Source organism: Pongo pygmaeus, chromosome 9 (genome assembly GCF_028885625.2).
Source record: "Pongo pygmaeus isolate AG05252 chromosome 9, NHGRI_mPonPyg2-v2.0_pri, whole genome shotgun sequence".
NCBI lineage: Eukaryota > Metazoa > Chordata > Mammalia > Primates > Hominidae > Pongo > Pongo pygmaeus.
In genome coordinates, this window is record NC_072382.2 from 20,811,771 (window position 1) to 20,835,998 (window position 24,228).

At 62.4% G+C, this 24,228-nt stretch overlaps 3 protein-coding genes across 18 annotated transcripts in view; 1 reads left to right on the plus strand and 2 right to left on the minus strand.

Moving 5' to 3' along the window:
- The first annotated feature begins 929 nt into the window (after positions 1–929).
- Positions 930–9,047, plus strand: CHRM4 (cholinergic receptor muscarinic 4). Of its 2 annotated transcripts, none has more exons than XM_054439763.2 (2): positions 930–1,175; positions 6,130–9,047. In XM_054439763.2, exon 2 carries the CDS (start codon positions 6,159–6,161, stop codon positions 7,596–7,598), a length of 1,440 nt encoding a protein of 479 aa, XP_054295738.1. In that variant the 5' UTR covers positions 930–1,175; positions 6,130–6,158; the 3' UTR covers positions 7,599–9,047. The 2 variants fall into 2 exon arrangements, with proteins under 2 accessions (XP_054295738.1, XP_054295740.1); XM_054439765.2 differs by having other exon boundaries at positions 930–1,087.
- On the minus strand, positions 8,915–12,139 carry MDK (midkine). Of its 5 annotated transcripts, none has more exons than XM_054439766.2 (5): positions 11,525–12,139; positions 10,576–10,652; positions 10,248–10,415; positions 9,966–10,127; positions 8,915–9,255 (listed from the first exon to the last, which is right to left on the minus strand). In XM_054439766.2, exons 1-5 carry the CDS (start codon positions 11,794–11,796, stop codon positions 9,230–9,232), a joined length of 705 nt encoding a protein of 234 aa, XP_054295741.1. In that variant the 5' UTR covers positions 11,797–12,139; the 3' UTR covers positions 8,915–9,229. The 5 variants fall into 5 exon arrangements, with proteins under 5 accessions (XP_054295741.1, XP_063527988.1, XP_054295743.1 ...); XM_063671918.1 differs by having other exon boundaries at positions 11,380–11,851; XM_054439768.2 differs by having other exon boundaries at positions 11,420–11,541.
- Positions 12,140–12,152: 13 nt separating this feature from the next.
- The window catches only part of DGKZ (diacylglycerol kinase zeta), a 47,337-nt gene continuing 35,261 nt past the window's right edge, over positions 12,153–24,228 (minus strand). For all 11 annotated transcript variants that reach the window (XM_054439756.2, XM_054439755.2, XM_054439759.2 and 8 more), the window contains 27 exons: positions 23,099–23,155; positions 22,638–22,706; positions 21,263–21,334; positions 21,044–21,160; positions 20,872–20,943; positions 20,477–20,572; positions 20,137–20,219; positions 19,970–20,030; positions 19,763–19,876; positions 19,546–19,686; positions 18,461–18,539; positions 18,242–18,297; positions 18,030–18,092; positions 17,857–17,930; positions 17,650–17,761; positions 17,064–17,263; positions 16,746–16,846; positions 16,552–16,631; positions 16,300–16,369; positions 16,133–16,173; positions 15,485–15,624; positions 14,473–14,504; positions 14,202–14,245; positions 13,592–13,712; positions 13,467–13,500; positions 13,135–13,234; positions 12,153–12,874 (listed from right to left, as the gene is read on the minus strand). In XM_054439756.2, coding sequence (XP_054295731.1) covers positions 12,758–12,874; positions 13,135–13,234; positions 13,467–13,500; positions 13,592–13,712; positions 14,202–14,245; positions 14,473–14,504; positions 15,485–15,624; positions 16,133–16,173; positions 16,300–16,369; positions 16,552–16,631; positions 16,746–16,846; positions 17,064–17,263; positions 17,650–17,761; positions 17,857–17,930; positions 18,030–18,092; positions 18,242–18,297; positions 18,461–18,539; positions 19,546–19,686; positions 19,763–19,876; positions 19,970–20,030; positions 20,137–20,219; positions 20,477–20,572; positions 20,872–20,943; positions 21,044–21,160; positions 21,263–21,334; positions 22,638–22,706; positions 23,099–23,155 — 2,346 coding nt within the window. In that variant the 3' untranslated portion in view covers positions 12,153–12,757. The remainder of the gene's footprint in view (positions 12,875–13,134; positions 13,235–13,466; positions 13,501–13,591; positions 13,713–14,201; positions 14,246–14,472; positions 14,505–15,484; positions 15,625–16,132; positions 16,174–16,299; positions 16,370–16,551; positions 16,632–16,745; positions 16,847–17,063; positions 17,264–17,649; positions 17,762–17,856; positions 17,931–18,029; positions 18,093–18,241; positions 18,298–18,460; positions 18,540–19,545; positions 19,687–19,762; positions 19,877–19,969; positions 20,031–20,136; positions 20,220–20,476; positions 20,573–20,871; positions 20,944–21,043; positions 21,161–21,262; positions 21,335–22,637; positions 22,707–23,098; positions 23,156–24,228) is intronic.

Genomic DNA, 24,228 nt, shown 5'->3' on the forward strand with positions numbered 1-24,228 from the left:
ATGTCCGCCCAGCCTGGGCGAGGCCCCGAGTCCTGAGGCTACGGCCCGTGCGGTTCCCAGCGACCTCTGAGATTGGCTGCCCGCTCTCCCGGATCTTGTCCCGGGCTCCGGCCCCGGCGACCTTGGGCAACCGACTGTCCCTCACAGGCGGCGGTGAACTCGCGGTCCAGGCTGCGGCTGGACTGGCGGCGCGTCCCATCCTGGGGCTGGGAGAGCAGGGGCGCGCCCCTTCCCCGGCCCGGAACGCCGAGCAGGGAGCCAAGCGGGTGCGGGCGAGTGGTCAGCGGTGGGCTCTTTTCTCCCCGGCCGAACCTCTCCAGTCCACCCGCTCCTGCGCTTCCCCAGGCCCCGACGGCGCCCCTCCTAGCGAGCGGCCCGGCCGGCACGCAGCGGCGCGGCTGGAGCTCCCGGCCCTCGACCCCGACGGATCCCTGGCGGCGCAGCCCGCCCCACCCACCCGCAGCCTCCCGCTGGGGTCAGACTCCCGCGCCTCGCGGCCAAACCGCGAGCGGGGCAACGCAGGGCGCTGAGGTCCCGGAGAGGCGCGAAAATAGCTCAGGGTCCCGGGAGTATGGTCAGGGCGGAGGCGGGAGCGCGGCCGGACCCGGCTGCCAGCTCCTTCCCCAGCCCGCGAGGGGGCGCCGCGTCCCCATGACAACGCGGACACCCCCACCCCCCGGAGGGCAGCGCCCCCTGCTCCCCTGCGTCGCTGGCCGTGGGCGGCGCCCTCTGTGCCCAGGCGGGGAGCTGCCGGCCCGCCCCCGAGAGGGGCGCGGGCCGCCGGGGTCTCCGACGCCTCGGGTGTTGACCCCCGCGCGTCGCCGCCGGGTGACCGGCCCGGGGCGGGCGGTGCGGCCCCGCCACGATTGGCTGCTTCCTCGTGACATCACGCGGCTCGGGGAAAAGTGCGAGCGTGAGCGCGAGTCGGAGCCACAGCGCCGGGAGCTGCGGGCGGAGCAGGGGCCGCCCCTCAACACCCCGTCCCCGCCCCCGGGCCTCGGCCCGGCCGCCCGCCCCGCCGGCCCGCGGGGCCGCGCGTCCGTCCCGCCGTCTGTCTGGCGCGAGGGGAGCTGGGCAGAGGCGGCGGGTAAGTGGCTCCGCGGCGGCGTGGGGGCGGGGGGCTCGCCGGGAAGAGCAGGAAGCAGGTCCCCGGGACGCTCTGAGGCTCCCCAGAGGTGGGTTCGACTGGGACAGGGCGCCAGACCCCCTCCGGGGCGAGCGCGGTGCCGGGAGCGGCAGTGGGCCGGGGCTGGGGGACCCCGCTGGAAGCAAGGCCGGGGGCTCTCGGAGGCTTCTCCAGGTGCGCCCGGGTGCGCCCGTGGGAAGGGGTGGGCATCCAGGATGTCGGGGGCGGGGGACTGCCCGCCCACAGACCCCACGGAGCCAGGGGCAGCCGTCGGGGGTGGGACCCGGTACTCCAGCCCTCCCACTGGCGGCTCTGCAGGGCGCCGGGCGCTGAAGCCCCAAAGAGCCCTTTTCCCGCCGTCTCCCCGCCCTCCCTCTCCCTCCACCCCTTTGCCCCCACGCTGCCAGCCCACTCCGTCCCCTGGAGTCCTCCATCTACGACCTTGAGCCCCGACGGAAAACACCCCTACCCTCCCCGACATCCCTCCCCCGCTCCGGTACTACCCCCCGTTGCTGCCCAGCCTACGAGCCGGGGTCCTCCAGCTCCAGGCCCCCTCCTCCGGCCCCGCAACGGAAGTGTTGGGCACAATGTCGGTGCCAAATCTTCGCCTCTCCCTCCCTTGGACTCTGGAGTCTCCTCTCCCGCCCCAGGGACAGATCCAGGGGCCACAGCCTTCCCAGAGCCATGGAGTGAATGCCCAAGAACCGAAGACCTACACCCCAAACCACCCCACGGGCGTGCGGAGCACCCCCTCCGGTGTCGCCCGGGGAAGAAGGGTGTCGAGGACTCGGGAAAGCACAGTGCCCACGCCCAGAGGCTGCAGGAACTGCGTGCTAGGGGCTTGGAGGGAGGGCGGGGCACCCGAGAGCCAGGGCTCCTTCGACCACGGCGGAGACATGGAGGAGCCTCCAGATGGCCTAGGAAAACCCGGCCCTCGAGGCCCGCCCGACCCTAGCGTGAGAAACTGGGTCCCCACTTTGGTCACAGGGGCTAGACAGTGCCTCTGGGGTAGGGTGCAGGGTGAGGAGAGAAGGAGGACAAGAGTCTTGCACTCGCCTGACCCGAGCTCCGTCCGGGCCTCCGCCTTGTGGGTGCACTGCCGGTGCCCTCTCGCCGCGAGAATGGGCAGCTTTTGGCAATAACGCCTCTTAGGGGAGTTATTAGAGCTGAGCGTGCCTGGTGTCTCTCAAGGCCGGGTTGGGCGACTCTCGCAGAGGCCCCTCGACAGATGTCAGTCAGAGGCTGGGACTCTGCCACATCTTTAAGGACTTGGACACCTCTGGGCACCGGGCTAAGACGGCGTCCCAAAGTTAGGTGGCCCGTCGCACGCATCCCCTAGTAGTCTGGCCTCCTCGCCCACACAACCCTTCACCCACAGGCCAGGTGCAATCGCGATGCAGGCTCCTGGCCCGACCCCTCTCCGCGCTCAGGCGGACAGCTAAGGTCTGGCTGAATCTCCGGCAGGGGTGTTTGGAATGTGACCGGTCACCCACTCTCGGCCCTGCATTTGCTTGTGCATGCAAGTCCACAGGTGTAGAGGCACCCGAACCGTGTGCATCCTCCCGGCCACAGCACCCTAGGCACGCACACGCATGCACATGCACGTGTCCACACGGCGCGGCATGCTCACGCGCTCTCACGGGCGCACTGGTATCCAGGCGTGGCCGTGCGCACACACACGCACATGCAGACAGCTACTAGCGTCTACTCGCGCTCCCCCGTAGGCACACACAAACAGAACTCGCACTCGCGCTCCCGCCCACACGTTCCTCGCAGGGTGCCGGGTGGAATCCGGGCTCCCTCAACTTTCCCACCCGAGAACCCCGCGCGGAGCCGAGGGCAGCTCTGGGGCGGCGTCCCACGGGGCCTGGCGGAGGGGACCCCACGTCTCTTCCCCGGGAGGCTCTGCCTGAGGGCTCCTCTGGGTTCGCAGTCGCATTGGAGTTGGGGGCGGTGGCCAACGGCGGCCGCACGGTCTAGGTCCGGAGCGGGCACCAGGGACCTACATTGCCATCTAGCGGTGCGCACAGCCCCGGCGGCGGCGGCTCGCTCCCCAGATGCCAGGCGTATCTGGATTCCAGGGAAAGGCGCCAGAGGGGGTCGGAATGTCTGCGGGTGACCCCGAGGTGTCCAAAACGACGACAGCTGGGGCGGGGCGGAGTCGGGGAGACCCTGAGCCTCGCCCTGTCAGCACCTGGCAGCTCCCTCACGCGGGCCAAGAGCAGGACTTAATCACCGGCCATCCAGTGGTCCCGGCTCAGCCCAGCCGCCAGGATCTGGGAGAAGACAAGACATCGCTTGTCTTCTGGGAAAGCTAAGTCGAGAAGCCAGCAGGAATGTGAGGGGACCCTACCCAAGCCTCACCTGGACAGTCCCTCAGTTGTGTGGTTTTCGGGTCGAGGGGAGCGGAGGCAGGAGGTCAACTCTGAGCAGTAGCACCTTGGACTTAAGAAGGAGCTTCCCGGGTTCTCCTGCCCCCACCCCTACTTCCTAACCTGGTGACTTTGGGCCAGTTGATTAACATTATCCTCGTCTATAAGAGGATATTTACATCTGTAAGATGAGGACACTAATAATATCTGCCTTTTCAGGCTGTTGTAAGGATTAAACCAGATAATCTATATTAAAAGCTCAGAGGGGTTCCTGACGCACAGTTAACACTCAATAAACAAGAGCTATTATGTTTTCACATTCTGCACTTCTAGCCCCGTTTGTTATCATCCTGCTGGCCTGTATCCTGCCCTGGGAGGCTGAAGTGAGTTTCCTTGGGGCTGGCTGACTGATTACTCCTGCCTGCCCTGTCCCCTCCTGCACGTGAGTGACTGGGGGAGGGCAGCCTCCCGGTGCTGGAGGGGACAGCTCAGAGAGTGACACCTGAGCTTCTATTTCAGAGGCTCTCAGAGCCAAATGGGGTTGTCAGGGACCCCAAAAGAGGGCAGTATCTGGTCTTTGCCCTTGACTCGTTGTGTGACCTTGGGGGTGACAACACTTGCTCTCAGCCTCTCCTCCTACGAACCAAGGATTTAGAACAGGAGAACTTGAACCATCAGGCTAGGAGGCTGGGTCTGTATCTGCGATGGCGGAATAGAAGGGGTGGGGTCAGACTTGGGGCAGTTACCCTGGCCCTTGGCCCCAGCCTGCAGTGCATTTTTGTGTTTATGTATAGAGATCAAGTTTAGGTGCTAATCCCTATAGCTGCTGGGGAGGATCTCCCAGGACAGGATCCTCTCTATTCTGCAAATGAGAAAGAGGCGCAGGAAGGGGCAGTGGATTGTCTCAGGCCACAGAGCCGGAGCCCAGGCTGCGGGTTAGTGCTCCTTCCTCCACAGCCGGCTGCGCGCCCTCTCTTCCTCTCACACACAGACGCACAGAACTGCGTATCCGACCATGCCTGCTGGGCTGGCGTGGCTGTGATGGGCCCGCGTGCGTCTGTGGAGCGGTGTGTGTGTTGGCGGGTGTGAAGGAGGCTGGGCTGAGCGGCTGCCCTGGCACTCAGAGCTGGCGTGGGCCTCCCTCACATGGAGGGAAGAGGAAGAGGGGGAGGAGAGCTAAGAGGAGCCTGGTGGGAGGGAGGCCAGGCTCAGGGAAGGGCCTGTGGTGGGGACTCCAGCTAGGGCGCCGCCCGGTGTGGGGAGTGGACTGCGGAGGGAAGAGGCGGCCCTGGCAGCCCTTCTCTTCCCTCTGGGACAATCCTTTCACCTCATGGGTCCCCAGTTGCGCCTCAGGGTTCTCTGATAACCTAGTGACCCCTGCACTGCCTCCCTCCCAGCAGCATGCCCTGTGGCTGGAGCTGAGGACTCCTTGAAGGGGATGTGACAGTGGCAAGTACCTCCCGAAGCCCCTTCTGCAGGGACTCTCCTCCTCTCTGGGGTGCCCAGCTCCATGCGCTGCCTCTGGTCCCCTGCAAAGCTTTCTGGCTCCTGAAGCTCTTTGGCCTCCCTCAGCCAGAGCTCTTAGTTACGGGACTGCCTTCCTCTCACCACCTCACCCCGCACTTATCCCCACCAGCAACGTAATGCAAGAAGCTGTGAAACCTTGGTCAGGCTTTTAACATCTCCGTGCCTCAGTTTCCCCATCTGTAAGTAGTAGAGAAAAAATGGTATCTACCTCATAGGTTTGTTATGAGGATGAAATGAGTTAACACTATAAAAAGTGTTGCCAGGCATGGTGGCGCCTGGAGTCCCAGCTACTCAGGAGGTGAGAGGATGGCTTGAGCTCAAGAGTTCTAGACCAGCCTGCACAACATACCAAGACCCTGTCTCTACAAATAAATAGATAAATAAATAAACACTTTTTTTAAGTGTCAAAAGTGCTTGGCACTTAGTAGACCATCAGTGTTAGGTGCTCATACATACCCCTATTATTGCCTTTGTCCCAGTGCCTTCTACAGGGGTTGGAGAGCAGGTGTTAAGAAATGACCGAGTGGGTAAATGGATGAACAGAACACCTCCCTCCAGAGCCCACATGCTGGTGGGCCTCTGGGACCACTCTCCTCCTCCTCTTGCTTCCCTGAGCTCCCCCAGCACCGGCCTCTGTCCAGGCCTTGCGCTGCCTCCAGGCCTTTGCTGCGCCTACTGCCCCTGGCAGGGCCACTCTCCACAGCTCCTCCTGTGGCTGGCTCCTCATCACCCAGATGACCTGGTGGGTGAGGCCTTCCCTGATCACCTAGCAAGGAGTCATGCCTGTCCTGCCTTCTGACTCACTCTCTCGTCACCCTGCCTTTTTTTTCTTTTGTGGCTCACGTGTTTGCATGTCTCCCCCCATGAGGCAGGGGGCCATGTGTGTCTTATTCACTTCTGTAGCCACAGCACTGAGCAATGCTTGGCACATAGTAGGTGCTCAATTAATGTTGAATGAATGGGCAAATGCGGCATGGCAGGACAGAGTTCTCTCAAGACATTCTGCCAGAGAATGTCCCTCTGTCACCTTGACGCCAGTGTACCTCCAGATGACTCCCCCATTCCCTCCTGTAGTTCATGCTTTTCTCTCCCCTTCCTCCCCAGACACGGCCTACCCACCCCTGGCAACCAACATGGCCAACTTCACACCTGTCAATGGCAGCTCGGGCAATCAGTCCGTGCGCCTGGTCACGTCATCATCCCACAATCGCTATGAGACGGTGGAAATGGTCTTCATTGCCACAGTGACAGGCTCCCTGAGCCTGGTGACTGTCGTGGGCAACATCCTGGTGATGCTGTCCATCAAGGTTAACAGGCAGCTGCAGACAGTCAACAACTACTTCCTCTTCAGCCTGGCGTGTGCTGATCTCATCATAGGCGCCTTCTCCATGAACCTCTACACCGTGTACATCATCAAGGGCTACTGGCCCCTAGGTGCCGTGGTCTGCGACCTGTGGCTGGCCCTGGACTACGTGGTGAGCAATGCCTCCGTCATGAACCTTCTCATCATCAGCTTTGACCGCTACTTCTGCGTCACCAAGCCCCTCACCTACCCTGCCCGGCGCACCACCAAGATGGCAGGCCTCATGATTGCCGCTGCCTGGGTACTGTCCTTCGTGCTCTGGGCGCCTGCCATCTTGTTCTGGCAGTTTGTGGTGGGCAAGCGGACGGTGCCCGACAACCAGTGCTTCATCCAGTTCCTGTCCAACCCAGCAGTGACCTTTGGCACAGCCATTGCTGCCTTCTACCTGCCTGTGGTCATCATGACGGTGCTGTACATCCACATCTCCCTGGCCAGTCGCAGCCGAGTCCACAAGCACCGGCCCGAGGGCCCAAAGGAGAAGAAAGCCAAGACGCTGGCCTTCCTCAAGAGCCCACTAATGAAGCAGAGCATCAAGAAGCCCCCGCCCGGGGAGGCCGCCCGGGAGGAGCTGCGCAATGGCAAGCTGGAGGAGGCCCCCCCTCCGGCGCTGCCACCACCACCGCGCCCCGTGGCTGATAAGGACACTTCCAATGAGTCCAGCTCAGGCAGTGCCACCCAGAACACCAAGGAACGCCCAGCCACAGAGCTGTCCACCACAGAGGCCACCACGCCCGCCATGCCCGCCCCTCCCCTGCAGCCGCGGGCCCTCAACCCAGCCTCCAAATGGTCCAAGATCCAGATTGTGACGAAGCAGACAGGCAACGAGTGTGTAACAGCCATTGAGATTGTGCCTGCCACGCCGGCTGGCATGCGCCCTGCGGCCAACGTGGCCCGCAAGTTCGCCAGCATCGCTCGCAACCAGGTGCGCAAGAAGCGGCAGATGGCGGCCCGGGAGCGCAAAGTGACACGAACGATCTTTGCCATTCTGCTAGCTTTCATCCTCACCTGGACGCCCTACAATGTCATGGTCCTGGTGAACACCTTCTGCCAGAGCTGCATCCCTGACACGGTGTGGTCCATTGGCTACTGGCTCTGCTACGTCAACAGCACCATCAACCCTGCCTGCTATGCTCTGTGCAACGCCACCTTTAAAAAGACCTTCCGGCACCTGCTGCTGTGCCAGTATCGGAACATCGGCACTGCCAGGTAGGCAGGCAGGAGTGCCCTAGGAGGTGCTGGTGTTGCGTGCGTGTGCTGGGGGACCACACGGCTCACCTGCTGTGGGGAAGAGTTGCAGGCACCATTCCGTGTTCACGTTTGCTGAGGAGGAAGCTCAGAAGAGGCTCTGTGGCTGCATTCAGAGACCGGATCTCTGCTCAGGCTGAGGAGGCTCACCCCAGGGAGTGTCTGAACTGGGGCCGCCTGGCCCACCTCTGTGGCCCTGCTTCGGCGAGCTGCGGGGCACTGGCCTGGGTAGACACCTGCCCCACTGTGACCAACCATCAGCAGTGCTGGAAGAATGGACATCTGGATGGGGGCTGAAGCCCAGGGCCCCCTCAGGAAGAACAAAGGGGCCAGTGCTTGGAAAAGGAGGCTTGGGAAGGGAGTAGAAGGGTGGGGTCCCCCATTCTGCTGTAATCGGTGCTTTCTGCCCCCCTGCACCCCGCATGTAGGCTCAGCCCCCTCTCCCCAAATCCCACTCCAGGGGCAGAAATCTCTGGCTGCAGCTACTTAGCCAGGTTCTGGGTGGGTATGATGGAGGCCAGGTCCCCCCAACCCCAGCAGCACTGCCCTTGTCACATTAAGATGGGGCAGCTGGGAGGTCAGGGGTTCTGTCTCAGGAACTGAGGTCTGGCCTCTTGCAATCCCAGGCTGAGCCGTGAATGGTCCACTTATTCAGAAGACAGCCCCCTGCGGCCCCAGCCTTAGAAGGCTATCCCAGGTCACACATCGAGTCAGGGTGAGGCGGTGGTGGGTGGCATTCCCATCTGCCCTCTTCAAACCACTCACCCCCTGGCTTCTGCAGGGTGGAGGCCTGGGTCACGCAGGCAAGAGGAAAGGGGTCAACCTGGTGGCTCACTTGGGCTTCCGTGACAGTGGGAAGGGGGGAGGCGGGCAGTGAGGTAGGCACACAGCCCCCGCATCTGCTCTCCCCCATGGGTAGAACTTTCCTGATTGGCTATGGGTTGTATCAAAAGACCTTTGACTGGGTGAGGCTGAGATGGGAGTGGTGGTTCCAGTGAGTCAGTCAGGTTCCCTTCCCCAGCCCTGGTCCCTGGGGGAGATGAGGACCGAAAAGGCTTAGGCGACTTGATGGGGGGCACCCTTTCAGGGGCCCTGGAAGAAATGTTTGTAATTGTTCTGCTTTTTCCATGAGCTCTGGAGAGCACCCACCACCAAGCCCCCAAGTCTCCTGAAACCCACCAGTCCCTACAGCCTGGTCTTTCTCCCCACCTTCCCACTCCCAAACACATTTCCACAGCAAACTCCTTGGGAAGGGGCTTTTATATATTAAAAAAGAAAAGCTTTTATTGGGGGGGAAAAAAAGTCAGTTTATTTGATGTGTTTCTTAGTAATGGAATTGTGGGGAAGAACAAAAGCGGGCTCTGGGACTCACATTGCTTTGGGGGAGGCTCAAGCTTCCCAGAATCCCTTGTCCCTCCCCACTTTGGGCACTTAGGGGTGGGGCTGGGGAGTGAGAGGGACAAGGCAGGGCATGATTGATTAAAGCTAACGAGCAGACAGAAGGCACTGGTGGGTCATATCTTGGGCCTGGGAGAGGGAGGGCGTGGGCCAGGCCCCATGTGACACCAGGGGCTCCTTGGCATCCAGGCTTGGCGTTTAGTCCTTTCCCTTCCCTTTCTTGGCTGTAAAACAAGAAAGAAATATTAATACCATATCAGCAGTTAGGCTGACCCATTGCAGACTGCCGGCTCCACAAACACCCGGGTATCAGGGAAGAAGATTCTGCCCCCTAGTGGTTTCCAATCGGCTGACCCGGAAGCAGGGGGATGGGGCAGCCATTGTGATGTGGACATCGGACACCCCCAGCTTCCTATTTCCACTTGGGATCAGAAAACCTTCAAGTTTCCAGTCCCGGTCCTGGTCACGACAGCCCTGGGCAGCCTCAGTCTCCTCACCCGAGAAGCCGGCAGATTCACCCCTGCCCTGTTGGCCTCGCTGGGCTGAGTCAGGAGTGAGCTGAGAGGCCCAGGGTGGGCCTTGACCTCCTCCCAACACTAGAAAGGGCAGAGCTGACCAAATGCTGCCCGTGGCTGGAGAGCTGACAAAGGCAAGCCGTTCCAGGACACTCTCCCTGGGTCCTAAGCCAGATGCTCCAATGAAGTAGTTTGAGTTGGTCCCTATTTGGGCCAGGGAGGATTTATGTCCCCAGCATCACCTGCGGCCTCTCTTGTAGTGCCCATCTTCAGACTTTTCCAGGCAGGGAAGCCAAGTGAGGCGATGTCAGGAAGCCACTGGCCAGGACTCAAAACTTAAGGTTTAACTTGGAATGGTCCCCTCACAGGTGAGGGGGCAGCCCCCCGCGACAGCCCCACCCCCTTCTCCTTTCGCTGACCTTTGGCCTTTGCTTTGGTCTTGGGGGTGCAGGGCTTGGTGACGCGGATGGTCTCCTGGCACTGAGCATTGTAGCGCGCCTTCTTCAGGGTGCCTTGGCGGACTTTGGTGCCTGTGCCCCCATCACACGCACCCCAGTTCTCAAACTTATACTTGCAGTCGGCTGGCGAGAGAGCGGCCCAGGTCAGCGCTGCGCGGCCCGCGGCCCCCCCTCCAAGGGTCTGCCCAGGCTTTGGCGAGGCTCTGCCCCCCTCTCCCACCCTCTGACTGCGCCCCGCCTCACCTCCAAACTCCTTCTTCCAGTTGCAAGGTACCCTGCACCGGATGCGCTGAGTCTGGGCCCCGCAGGTGCCCTCGCGGAAACCCACGCCGCAATCCTTGCTGCTGGGGGTGCAGGGCCCCCAGGCCCACTCAGCGCACTCGCTCCCCGGGCCGCCCTTTTTCACCTTATCTACAACGCGCGAGGAACAGAGTTCAGGACTGGGGCACGGGGAGACTCTCTCGGGGGCCGCCTTCCTGGGGTTCCAGGCTAGGAACCCAGGCGGCCCAGCCCAGAAGTGGCGGGGCCTCGCCTGCCCGTCCCCAGCCCTCCTTCGATCATCCCCCATCACCTTTCTTTTTGGCCACCGCGGAGGTGAGCGCCAGCAGGGCGAGGAAGGTGAGGAGGAGGAAGCCTCGGTGCTGCATCCTGGGGGGAGAGCGCGAGTCTGAGTCCCTGGCCCGTCCCCTTCCCCACCGGGGGCCGCGTGCAGGGCCCTCCCACCCCCGCGTGCTCCACTTTCCAGGCCCCAAGTCGGGCTGCTAGGGTGGCGGCGGTGGGAAGACTTGGGGAGGCCCCTCGCCGCGAGCCCGGACGCACCGCCAAGAGGCGACTCCCCGGGGGACGCCTCGAGCCCAGAACGCAGCTCAGACCCCCACCCCCGCCTCCAGCCCCCAGCCCCCAGATCGGCCGCGGCCGGGCGGACCAGCGGCCGCCGCGCGCTCACTCGCTCGCTGCCCGCGCTGCTTCGCTCCCTCCCGCGCCGGGCCCGTCCCGCTCCGGCCGCCGCGGCCCCTTTTGTCTCCAGAACCGGTCTGAGCCGGTCACATGGGCCCCCGCCCCCTCTCCCCACCCCCCCGGGAAGGACCCGCCCCGCCCCCTCCCCTCAAACCCGCACCGCCCCCGACCCCGGCGTCCCCGCCCCCGCTCCAGCCCGCGCCCCCCGCGCTTCTACTCCGGCGTCCGTGTCCCCGGTCCCGCGCCCTCGCCTCTCCCCGCCGGTGCCCTCTGCGCTGCGACGGCGGCCTCTCCCGGCCCCATCTTCCGAGCGGTGGTCGCCCGACCCCGGGCCCCGTCCCGCCCGCGCACACCGGCCCCCGGCCCACTCCTTGCGCCGCCGCCCGCTGCCCCCATCCCGGGTGGTCCCCTGCCGTACGCCAGGGCCCGGGCCGTTCTCAGGCCCCAGCTTCTCTTGCCTGCCGCGGAGCCCCGGCGCCTGTATAACCCGCCGGGCCCGCTCCCCTCCACGGCCAGCTCAGCCCTGGCGCCCTGCTGGCTGCTGGGGAGGGGGCGCGGCCCACCTGGGGCCGTTTCCGCGGGTGGGCAGGAAGGCGCTCTGCTGTGCTGGGGGGAGTCTGGGACCCAGTCCCCCAGAGAAAGCCACGGGTGCGGTCGCCCAGTGCCTTTCCGGGAGCACAGGCTTGAGGGACTGCGAGTGGGGGTCCTGGGGGAGGAGCCCGCAGGCCTGGATTTGGTGAAACTTGGCGCTGACAGGAGCCGTCTGAGAAGTTCCAGACCTGGCCACAGCGGCGGCTGCAAGTGCCCACCCCCTCTGACCCTGGGCCTGTGGCATTGCCTCGCCCGGTTCCCCCAAACCGGGAGAGCCCCCGAGGCCTGGGGGAGGGGCTTGCTCAAGGCCACAGGGCAAATGGGCTACAGAACCCGGGCTCGCCCCCGCCCCACCCCTCTTTCACTTTCATTGTTGTTCTCCGCGGGAAGCGGGAAGCCGGAGGGATCGGCCCCGCCCCCGGCCCCGACGAGCGCGGCCGCCAGGCAGAGGTCAGGAACCGGGTAGGCCCTGGGACCAACCACCAAACGGGAGCCGGGGCCCCAGGAAGGTGCTGTCGACAGCGTCCAGTCTCCCACCCCGAGGACAACCCCGCAGCCCCCGCGTTTGTTAGACCTCCCCCGCAAAAGAAGAAAAGCAGAAAAGAAAAAAGATCCACTTTACTGAGTCACACCCAGCTGTAAACATGTCACCGTGAGAGTCCCGCCCCCCACCCCCAGGCCGCACAGTCCGCGATGAAATGACGGGGGAGCGGGGAGGGTCGCCGGAGCGGGTGCCAAGCAAGGCAGGGCGGGCAAGTGCAGCAGGCGCTGAGTTTCCGGGAGGAAGCCCGGGGGAGGTGGGGTGGGGCAGGAGCGGGGGCTGGGGACCCGGCCGAAGACCAGGGGGCCCAGGAAGCCTCTTCCCGAAGGCCTCCTCCTCTCCAGCCCCTCCACTCCTGGGAGGGCATCTGCTGCGGCCAGGGAGCGCCCTGCCCCAGAACCCCCCGCGAAGGCATATCCAACCCAGCCGTGTCCTGTTCCCTGTGAGCCTCCGGGTCGGGCGGGGGCCTCAGGGGGACAGGTGAGGCCCCCAGCTCCTGAGTCCAGCCCTAGGTCTGGGCGGCTCCTTAGGGGGCGGCACGGGGCTCTTTCCCTGGGGCCTAGGTCCCCCCGTGGCCGTCCCACTGGAATGTGGCAGTGAGGTGGGCAAGGAAGGCGCTCGTCCCCTGGCCACATTGTCCCTCCTGCTGCCCGTGGGCGGCCCGCTACACAGCCGTCTCCTGGTCCTCCCGCTGGATCATCTGGTAGTGCTGCCGGTTCTCCAGGTAGGCGGCCAGCTCGGTGTCCTGAGCCTTCTCAGCCCGCTGCCGGGGAGTGTCGCCCTGGAGGAGGGCGGGGCTGCGATCAGCAGGGGCCAGGGGCAGGCCTAACCCCTAGCAGGCTGAGAGGCAGGGGCTCTACCTCCCTGTGGCCTGGTCAGGGAGGGAGGCCTCTGCCCACCAGCTCCTCCCCCTATGGCTCAGGTTTCCCAGGGTCTGGACTGTGTCTTCCCAGGGACAGCCCCCAGCCCCAGCTCCCCTCTAGGACCTTGGGAAAGGTTTGGTTGGTGCCCTCGTGGGCTCCCTGCCTGCCGTCTGCTCACCTGCTGGTCTGTCTTCATGAGCGAGGCCCCGGCCTCCACGATGTAGTGGCAGATGGTGCGCTGGCCCAGGGCTGCTGCCTGGTGCAAACAGGTCTCCCCGCTGGGGGAGCAGGGGCTGGCTGTGTACCCCATCCCATCCCCTGATCCACCCATCTGTCTCCAAAGGGCCATCAGAAAGGGCAGGAAGTTTGGGGCTCTGGGGCAATAGGGGTGGCCCAGGGGATGACAGATGTGGCCAGGAAGTTTATGGGCTCTGACCTGACAAAATGGGAGGGGTGGGGAAAAGGGTGGTTTCCGGGGTGACCAGGGTTCTGCACTGCCCAGATACTTACTTTTCCTCCACCGCATCAAGGATCTCTGGAGGGGCTGGAGAAGGGGAGAGGGTGGTCAGAGAGGCCTGGCAGCCCCTCCGTCTCCCACCTCGGCCCCAGGCCCTGGGCTCCATCGCCCGGCTCACCGTGGTCCAGCAGGTAGCGGACCACATCCTTGCTGCCAGTGCTGACTGCGTGGTGCAGGAGCGTGCGGCTCTGCTCGTCTCGGTGCATGAGGTCGCCCCCAGCTCGGTGCAGCTCCTGGAGCTGAGAGCAGGAGGCATGGCAGGGCTGGACCTCCTGGAGCCACCCCTCCTTCCCCGAGCTCACACGCTGGCCCACAGCTGGGTACACCAGCACAGGCCTGAAACGAGTGCGCTCACACATCTTACTCCCGAGTTGCCTCTGTGGGTCTCTCTGGAGCACCAGAGGAGGGGCCTCTCACCCCACAGCCTGTGGGGCTCTCTGGCAGCACTGGTGACCAAGCCCTGGAGCAGTGCTTCCTCTGACCTGCTCCTTTCTAAGCACCAGGGACAGGTGGACTGAGCTAGGAAGCCCCTACTAGGAGCCATCTATTGTGGCCTAGACAGAGATACGGCAAAGTGGAATGGGACGATCACTGGAGATCCCACAGAGGGCCAGACGATGACAGATGACAGCACCTGAGCAGGTCAGCTCTTGGCCCAACCCAGAGGCCTCGCTCCCCAGGGCCCGAGGGAACTGCTGGGGGAAGGAACTGGAGCCTGGAGCTAGTACCTTACAGAAGTCGTTCCTCTTAGCAGCCTCAATCAGCTCTTCACCTGCACGGAATACCTGCCCGTTACTCTGCAGTCGGAGGCCTGGGCTTGGGTTGGTGCCTCAGTGGACAGGACTGTGCTGGCCGGGCATGTGTGCCCAGGGCTCGGTTGGTGCGTGAAGCTCAAAGGCTGTGTTTGTGTAAGGCTGTGTCTGGGCCCTATCCCCACCCCACTGAGCCTCCTGCCCCCAACCAGGCAGAAAGGAGGGGCCCCAGAGGGAGAGGCCTCACCTTGAGGGGGTGCAGCATCCCCTTGCAGTGACCTGCAACAGAGCATGATGTGCTGTGACCGGCTACGGCACAGGCCAGCTGGTCGCCCTCCCCAGCCCCAACTGGGGACGTCTTCATCCTTTCCACAGTTTATTGAGTGCCTGCTACACACCAAGCACTATTCCAGGTACTGGGGATACAGCAGGGAAATGAGACAGAGGAAGGCCTTGCCCTCACAGAGCTTACATTCTAGTTCAGGGATGCAAACAAGTCAAATAAATAAGGAGTTCGAGAGCAGAAGTGCTCTGAAGAATTCAGAACAGGTGGTGTGGCACCCCTGCAGAGGGGGTCCTGGGAGTGATCTCTCCAAGGAGGAAACAGCCAAGCTGAGATTCGAAGGGGATGGGGATGGGGGAGCTCCAGAAAGATGGGGGAAGAGTTGGAGGCAGCGACGACAGAAGTCTAGTGGTGGCAAACACCTGACGCCTCAAAGAACCAAGAGAAGAGAGTGGGCCAGGACCGTGGAGGTGAACTCAGGGAGGGGGCTGGGAGCCCAGTGCAATGACGGGGGGCCTGGGGAGAATCCACGTCCAAAGGGCTGCTAAGAAGCTTCTAGGTTGGGGAGTGGCCTGGTATGCTCTGCATTTTTAGTTGACCGTGGTATGGAGATGGGGGTGCGAGGGCACGAATGGCCACAGGGATACAAGAGCTGGGGGCCAGGGCGTGGCAGCTGGGAAGGGCTGGTGGCAGTAGGGGTGGGGAGGAGTGCTCAGGTGGTGGGGCAGGGGGCTGCCAGGACTGGCTGAAGGATAAGGTTCAGAGGAGGAAGAAGTCAGGAAGGGAACCCGGGTGGACATGAGGCTGCTTCCCCAGGGAACCGCAGGGCTGAAGGCCGTTAGGTGGGCTTTGGCCAGGTTCAGGTTGATACCATTTAGTTAACTGGTGGAGGGGCTGGAAGCAGGGATTCAGAAGTCATCGGCTTACAGGTGGGGCTGAAAGCCAGGGGCTGGAGGGACGGGACACCAGGACTCACCGGGGCGTGGGTGAGCAGGGTGAGGTGGGGAGAGGGGAAGTGGGGGTTGGGAGGTCAGGCCGGGCCGATGCCCCCAGCAGCTCAGGGTCCAGGATATAAATCTCATCCTGTGCGATCTCAGTCACATAGTTGAGGTGCTCCTGTGGGGGGAGGTCAGGGCGGGAGGTCAGGGCACCTGACGGTGGGGGCCGAGGGGCAGCAAGGCTGGTAGACCTGGAGAAGCCTCTGCCACGAGCACAAACACCGAAAGGAGGTGGCCAGGCAAGGGGCCCTGCCTGTCCCTCTCCCACTCCTTCCCATTCCTGACGCCTCCTCCGACTGCCCAGACTTTACCAGGTGAGCTGGTACCTGGCCAGAGTGCCTTTGCTTCTATGTCTCCCTGGATGGCTCTGGGCTTCCAGGCCCTCCTACCCACCCAGCAAGCCTTTGGTAAGTACCCAGCTGCCTTTCCGGCGGGCACCACCCTATACTCTCCAGTGTGGAGGGCAGGGCCGCACCCTGTCCGTGCACACAGACAAGTGTAAAAGCCCTCAGAGGCATGAGGACAGAGGTGAGCCCATCGGGGGAGCTAACAGGGAAGGCGTCCCAGGAAAGGCGACCCTGGGGCCCAGAAGCAGCTGTGGCTGGAGCAGGCCTGCAATTGCTCACCTGGGCTCGGTCGATCCTGTAGAAGCGGCTGGCAGTGGTGGCTGTGGGAGACAGGGCAGCTGAGGATCAGGGAGTGCCATGTCCAGGCCCAGGTCCTCTGCTGCCCCCACCTGGGATCCCCTAGGGAGGGGACAGGAAACAGCCTGGCACCCTGGGAGTAGACTCACCGTCCAGGAAGCACCACTTGGGGGACAGTTTCTGGCATGTCGGGGACTTGGCTCCAGCACCATCGGGCTCCTGTTGAGAGAAGCAAAGGCCAGGCTGGGATAGAGTGGGGGCCAGGGAGGGAAGGGAACTTGGAGTAGGGGGAACCAGCACCGAGGAGGCTCCGCAGGGCGAGCTGGCTGCGGGAGGAAGAGGCCTGGCCTCACTTCCCGCCACCCTCTGAGTGGGCACCTGGGGAAGCCCCCACCCCTTACCTGCTGGAGTCTCTCGATGTGGGCGCGGCAGAGCTCTAGGTCACTGTCTCCTGGGACCACCACAGTGCCCAGCGGCACGGCTGGAGAACAGAGCACCTGTCAGCAGCTGGCTGCACCCCACAGCCCTGCCCAAGGGGGCCCCAGCTGCCTCAGCCCCTCCTGGCCACCCTGCCAGGCCGCCCCACCGCACTCACAGGCCTCCTTGAGCTGCTCCTTGTCGTAGTGCAGGGCCTCATAGTCGTGCATGCTGACGCGACTCACTTGGATGCGCAGCTGCTCTGGCACCGGCTGCTGGCTGTCGGGCAGGGCCGGCAAGCGGGCTCAGGAAGGGCCCTGCCTCGGTGCCACCCTCGGCTTGGCACCAAACCACGTGCCGAGAGAAGGTCCCGCCCCACTCCCAACACCCCTGGGGCAGAAGGACAGTCAGCCCCTTTTATGGATGGGGAAATCAAGGCCCAGAGAGGGCAGGGTCTGGCCTTGGCACCCAGGGCACGTGGCAGGGTGGGACGTACTCGCTGTGCAGGGGGGCGGCGCTCCGCCGCTTGGCCTTCTGCACCATGGTGGCCTGGTTGCGCAGGGCGATGCGGATGCGTGAGGCTGCAAGCTTGCAGGGCTCGCCATCCACCTGCACCGGGATGGCCTTGGATGTGGTGAGCACCACCTCGCGACACTGCGTCAGCCGCTCGCCGTGTCCGCCCACCTGCAGCGCGGCCTGTGGGCACAGGAAGCTCGCGTCAGATGGCACCAGGGCTGGGGGCAGGGGGGTCCCAGACTCTGCTCCTTCCGAAGCAGAAACTCTGGCCAGAGAACAAAGGTGAGAGTGACCCCTGGCCAGAGGGCAGAGGGAAGGCCGAGATCCCAGGTAGGAAAGGGAGGGGACAGAGGCAATGAGGGTGACTCTCCAGTTAGAGTGGGGAGTGAAGGTATCCCGAGGCATAGCAAGGAGACGGGGTAGGCGCTGCTGTCAAGCCAGAGGAATGAGACAAAGAAGGGAGGTGAGGGTGAACTAGGCCGCCATGGCCCATGGAGGCGAGTATGGGTGACCCCTTCCACCTTTGGGCTGTGCTCCCAGGCACCATGGGCCCAGCGCCTACTCACCAAGGACGTCATGGTGAAGCCAATGACCTCGAGGTAGCCGTCGTCGTGCCGCTGGGGCTCAAAGTCGTGGTGCTCCCCAGGGTGGCCCCAGGGCATGGTGCCTGCACAGTACCTGCATGGATGGGCGATGACATGGGCCTTAAAACATAGTCTCTGCAGGACAAGGACAGCAGGGGCCCCCCCGAGCCCCGGGAGCCCCTTCCTCACCTGGGGATGTTCAGGAAAACAACACACTGGGGTTTCAGGTCCTGGATCTTGGGAGTCAAGTCCGTTCCATCACACTGGAGGCGGGCGGGGAGGGTGTTGAGGTGCATGTACCAGGTGGCCTCCGCCTCCCTCCCTTCCGGCCTGCCCACCCACGGCAGCCTGGCCCCACTCACCACCACTCGGATGTGCTTGGCCAGGTCCTTGGAGCTGCCCATCAGGAAGTCGGAGAAAGCTGTCTGTGGGAGACAGAGGGCGTCACCATCTGCTGACAGAGATCTTTCCTCACCAGCACCCGGCAGGGCTCCTGGGGCCTGGTGGACACAGGTGGGCAGGGGCACGGGTGGCAGAAGAAGTGGGCACAGGCGGGGGTGCAGACCCCACTCACCCCGGCGTAGAACATCTTATTCCGAAAGCGGCTGTTGAATTTCTCTGGGTTGGCCTCTGGGTGGAGACAAGCAGTGGGGGCCAGTGAGTCACCCCAGCCTGCCCAGGTGGGGTTGGGGGAGGGCTGGGATGGATGCCTTCACTGGCGGGAGCAGGGTCTGACCCTCCTGGGGACGCTCCTGTGCCCACCCTGCCCTGGCCTCAGTGGGAGGCTGCCAACCTCGAGACTCGTGGAACTCCAGGGTGACGTGGGCGTCAAAGCCCAGGCTGAAGTAGTTGTTGAAGACATCCAGGGGCAACTGGAAAAAGGTCAAGGGACCAAAATGAGGGCTGGGCCTCACAGATGTCCCCGCTCCAGGGGCCTTGTGTGGCCGAGCCAGCTCAGCCCATCTGTTCACAGGCTTTCCCTGGTCAGCAGCGTCTGCTAGGGCTCAGCCCAGCTCACCCGCCGTCAGGCGCAGCCCTGCTCTGCCTGGTGGCTCCTGGGGGATTTCCCTGCGTGCCCGCGGCATCTCTTCCCTGTCAGCTCCCCTAACACTTCTTCCTGACGTGCCATATGGAGCACGACAGCGGGGCTTGGTTTTGCTCACTGCTTAGAGAAGTGCCTGGCAGGTAGCAGGCGCTCAGCGCATGTCTGTGGAATAAAGCAGCATCTTCTGACCAGGCGTGGTGGCTCACGCCTGTAATCCCAGCGCTTTGGGAGGCCAAGGCAGATGGATCACCTGAGGTCAGGAGTTCAAAACCAGCCTGACCAACATGGTGAGACCCCATCTCTACTAAAAATACAAAAATTAGCTGGGTGTGGTGGCGGGTGCCTGTAGTCCCAGCTACTCAGGAGGCTGATGCACGAGAATAGCTTGAGCCTGGGAGGCAGAGGTTGCAGTGAGCCAAGACTGTGCCATTGTACTCTAGCCTGGGTGACAGTGAGACTCTGTCTCAAAAAAAAAAAAAAAAAGGCAAACAAAAACAAAAATTAGCCAGGTGGTGGCACCTGCCTATAATCCCAGCTACTCAGGAGGCTGAGGCAGGAGAATCGGTTGAACCTGGGAGGCGGAGGTTGCAGTGAGCTGAGATTGCGCCACTGCACTCCAGCCTGGGTGACAGAGCGAGACTCAGTCTCAAAAAAAAAAACAAAAACAAAAAACAGCATCTTGTGAGGCAAGTACTATCATTCCCATCGTACAAGGAAGAAGTGGAAGTTGGAGAAATGAAGAGACACGCCCAAGGTCCCAGAACCAGCAAGTGGAAAAGTGGGATCCAGTCCCCAGTCGCCCGCCCTGCACCACCCCACCCTGTCCAACTTACCCGGTCGGTGGCGCCTTCGTCTCGGTCCTCAGGCCCTGCCTCGGGGTTGGGCTCGGCATGGAGGTCCCAGCGGTCCAGCTGTACCACGTTCCCCTCCTCCACGTGGGAGAGGATCTTGGACACAGGCTCATCGGTGTAGCCCTGGGGGAGCAGGCAGGGACTGAGCCCTCTGTGGCTGGAGAGGCCCCAGCTGCACCCCCCTCCTATGGGTGCTTACCCCACCCCAGTTGAGGGTTCGGGCCAAGTCGTTGCCAGTACCCAGGGGCAGGATGGCAACAGGGGGTGGCGGCTTCAGGCGTAGCTGGTCCAGGGTGGAGAGGATCCAGCCCACCTGGGGGAGGGAGAACAGAGGCAAGTCAGGCCCACAGGGACGCCAGCTTCAGGCCCAGCCCTGGTGCTCGGCTGGCCCATGCGGGGAGCTCACCGTGCCGTCGCCCCCGCACGCCAGGATCCGCAGGTTGTGCACTTTGCGGTACATCTCCAGCCTGGGCTCATGGGAAGATGGCAGTGGGGTCAGGGGATGTGTGCTGTACCCCAGGAGTGAGGCAAGTTCCCCCCCATGTCCCCCACAAAACCTTGGCAAGTACTTACGCCTCCTTGGGCCCTCCCTGGCTCAGGTCGAAGACTTGTCGGGGATTGAGATACCAGAGAAAAGACTGGATGATCTTTGCACCCTGGATGGGATGGGGAGCCGAGAGACAGTCACGCAGTGGTGGGACGAAGTGGGAGAAGCACAGGGAGAGGGGTGTGACTGTGGGAACCAGGGCCAATAAGGGGTGACGGGTGGAGAAAGGACAGGATTTTCTCAGGATCCCTGGGAAAGAGGGATTGGGGTAGAAGCCAGAAACGGGCTCTGGGAACAGCTGCTGGCAGACAGGCTGGACCCCAACCCCCGCCTAAGCTCTCAGCTGAGAGGCAAGGCCACGTTTACCTGGTTGCCCCCACTCTTGGGGTTCACAAACACCAGCAGGGGCTTCATGAGGGGGGAGGGGGTGGGCCTGATGATGAAGGGTCTCCAGCGGCCCTCCTGGGAGACAAGGTGAGAGGCTGTAAGCTCCTTCCTGTCCAGGACGCCCTACCATCATCCTTAGCAGGCCCCCTGGGTGACTTTGTCCCCCCTTTGTACCATCATGTACCATCTCTGGGCCAGATCTTACCAGGCCACAGAGCAGAAACTGGCATCTAATGCTGCCTTCCTCAGAGGCCCCAGAACCCACACAGACCCCCACCAGCTAGCAGCATTAGCTGGGGGTGGAAGTTCTGTAGCCTGAGCAACAGACCCCTCTCTCCTGCTCCCCTGCAGCCTCTGCCCAGCCTGGGGCTGACCTCAGGCCCTTTCTTGCTGGACTTCCTCTTGAAAGATGCCCTCTTCTTCTTCTTGCTTGCTTTCAGAGTATTCTGCAAGGGAAGCAGGGGCATTGGTGACGAGGTGGGCAGGCTGGGGTAGCTGGCAGACCCCAAGTGCGTAGGGGGCATCAAGGGTGCAGGCAGTACTCACCTGGGGCCTCCGGGCGCGGAGGATCCAGGTGGGCGGGATGACCACGGCTGCATGGACCCCCAGCGAGCACGGCTCCTCGATCTGCTGCAGCATGAAGCAGGACACCTTGCTGTGGTACTGAGGAGAGCGAGGGGCCGGGCTCAGTGGGACCGTGTTCGGACTCGGGGACCCAAACCCAGCAGTGCAGGGCCTGGCCCTGGGGGCGGGGGCACCACTCACCGCCTGCTTGCACCACGAGCAGCTGATGGCCACAATCTCCTTGCTGTGGAAGGTGAACTTCTGCTGGAATCCCTGAGGGTAGACAGGATGGATGGGCACCAGGGCAGGCCTGGAGCAGCAGACCCAGCCCCTCTCCTGGTGCCAGCCTCTCTCCACCCAAAGACAGGGCCTCGCTATGTTGCCTAGGCTGGTCTCAAACTCCTGGGCTTAAGCAATCTGCCTCAGCCTCCCAAGTAACTGGGAACAACAGGCATGTGCCACCATGCCCAGCTTTAAACACATTTTTTGTTTTTGTTGGGAGATGGAGTCTCGCTCTTGTTGCCCAGGCTGGAGTGCAGTGGCGCGATCTTGGCTCACTGCAACCTCCACCTTCCAGGTTCAAGCGATTCTCTTGTCTCAGCCTCCTGAGTGGCCGGGATTACAGGCGCCCACCACTATGCCCAGCTAATTTTTTGTATTTTTAGTAGAGACAGGGTTTCATCATGTTAGCCAGGCTGGTCTCGAACTCCTGACCTCAGGTGATCCACCCGCCTCAGCCTCCCAAAGTGGTGGGATTACAGGCGTGAGCCACCACACCCAGTCTGAACACATTTTTTAAAATAAAAAATATATATATATAAGATAAACCTGAAGAGCAGGGTGGCTTAGCCAGGGCCCCCTGACTCCCTGAAGTTACCTGCACGGCACCGCATGCATACCCGTTCTGCCACACTGCAGGCTAACTCCTGCCTCACTCGGATTTTCCCTCCTTCCTACCCCCGAGGCCTGACCAGACCCCCACGTGCTGTTAAAGAAATTTACTCCCGCTTCCGAGTACCTGTCACATTCATTCCCTGTTCATCACACAGGCTGTTACGAAAGGCCTGCAGCGGGCCAGGCACTGAGAATCAGTGAAGCAAGCCTCTCCATCTTTGAGAGCCTGCACTTACTGAGGGAGGCGGGCAAGAAGCAAACAAGAAAGTGAACCAAACAACTGTGGACTGGGTCAGGCGGTCGCCTGGAAAGCCCGGCTTCAAGCCACACTGTCCTCAGGAGGGTGGGAAACCGCTGCCCAGCTTGGTGCTCGGCACACAAGTATCCACGGAGTCACCGAATGAGTAAGTCTATATGATTCTCCAAAGGGCCACTTGCAGCTTCAAAGCAGGCCACGTGTGCCACATGGGAAGAAAACTTTCCTCCCTGCTCTCCTACTAAGCCCAGAGACCAAGAGCAGGCCAGGGTGTTTGAGGACTGAAGGCACTGCAGCCAGGCTGAGAGTCAGCCCCGGACTCTGCACACCAGGGCGTGGTCAGTAATTGGCAGGCCACACTGGCCACACAGCCTGGGCTCAGGTCCGCAGGTGCAGGTGGCGATGTCCTCGGGCAGGGCCTCTCACCTTCCCACAGTGCCGACACTTGCCGTCCTGGCGTCGTCTGTGTACCCAGTGGTGCCGTACAAAGGTTGGCTGAGGGAGAAGGGGAAAAATGTCACTGGGTGAGGGGTGGGCAGGGGCACAGTCCTGAGGACTGCCCACATGGCTCAATACAGGGGGCTGCAGGAAGCGCTCTGCAGTCCTGCGCATGAGTGGAGGAGGGGCTAAATACTCTCTTCATGGCCTGGGGGAGGCTCAGACTCAGAGGGATAAAGAAGGCTGGGAAGCACCAAGAGGCACAAGCTGTCCCATCCCCTCCGCAGGCAGCGCTAGTTAGGCCTCCGCATGGCAGACCTCAGACCTCAGACCTCAGCGAGCAGTAGCCTAGAGGGAGCCGAGCCCCCTGGTGGCACTCCAGGGCACTGCGCAGAGGCCCATGCAGGAATCTTAGGGTGGCCCCATCCCTGACCACCCTGGGCACTTACCTCGCGGACATTCCTGGAGCCTGATTCACGGAAGGACGGCTTACAGCGGAAATTTATCTGTGAAACATGGCAGTGACCACCAAAATGTCAGAACCTCCCTTCGGGGTCAGGTATGTGGTCACTCCCTCCAGGACAACCCAGAGTCATCCTCACAAGGCGGGGATACCCCCAAATCATCACGAGAGTCCTTGAAACACGAGATACCTCCCGTGAGAAGCCCTCCTGCCTCTCTGCCTCCTCCTCACTAGCCAGAGGGATCTTTGCTGCTTCCACCCACTACCCAGGAAGAGGGGGAGGTTGGGAGCTTCGGGTCCATCTCCCCCACTAACATGGGACCATGGTTTGCTCTTTTTTTTTTTTTTTTTTTTTGAGACAGAGTCTCGCTCTGTTGCCCAGGCTGGAGTGCAGTGGTGCGATCTCGGCTCACTGCAACCTCCACCTCCCGAGTAGCTGGGATTACAGGTGTGCACCACCACACCTGGCTAATTTTTATGATTTTTAGTACAGATGGGGTTTCACCATGTTGGCCAGGCTGGTCTCAAACTCCTGACCTCAGGGTGATCCACCTACCTCGGCCTCCCAAAGTGCTGGGATCACAGGCGCGAGCCACCACACGCGGCCGCATCCTTTTCTTCCTCGCCCTCTGGCACTCCCGACCTGGACACATGCAGCCAGCCTGGCCCCTGGAGACCTTTAGCTAATTTGTGGAACCCTAGCTCGATTTCCACCTTAGATGATGAGTGTACAGTGCTTGGGGATGCATTTCTATTTCCCTTCGCATAACTGTCCCTACTTCAGCCTTATTGGAGGTATAAGGAAGCCTCACTTTACAATTCAGAGGCTGGGGAAAGCAGCCTGTGTGAGCCTGCCTGAGCCACTCCTAGTCTTACAGTCTCTCTCGTATGCTGGCCTGGGTTTCTGCAGGCTGGGAAGCACTGCCCCTCCATGCGAACCCTTCTGCCCCTGGCCTTGACCCGCCTGCCCAGTGCTGCCTCCACCTCTAGAAGCACTAGTGCCCAGACATGCCCCCAGCTGCAAATGCACAGTGGACAATGGCCCTTGGGGGGAAAGGTCTCCACAGAGGCAGGGTGTAGCCACAGCTGAGTTATGAAGCTTCAGCAAATCAATGG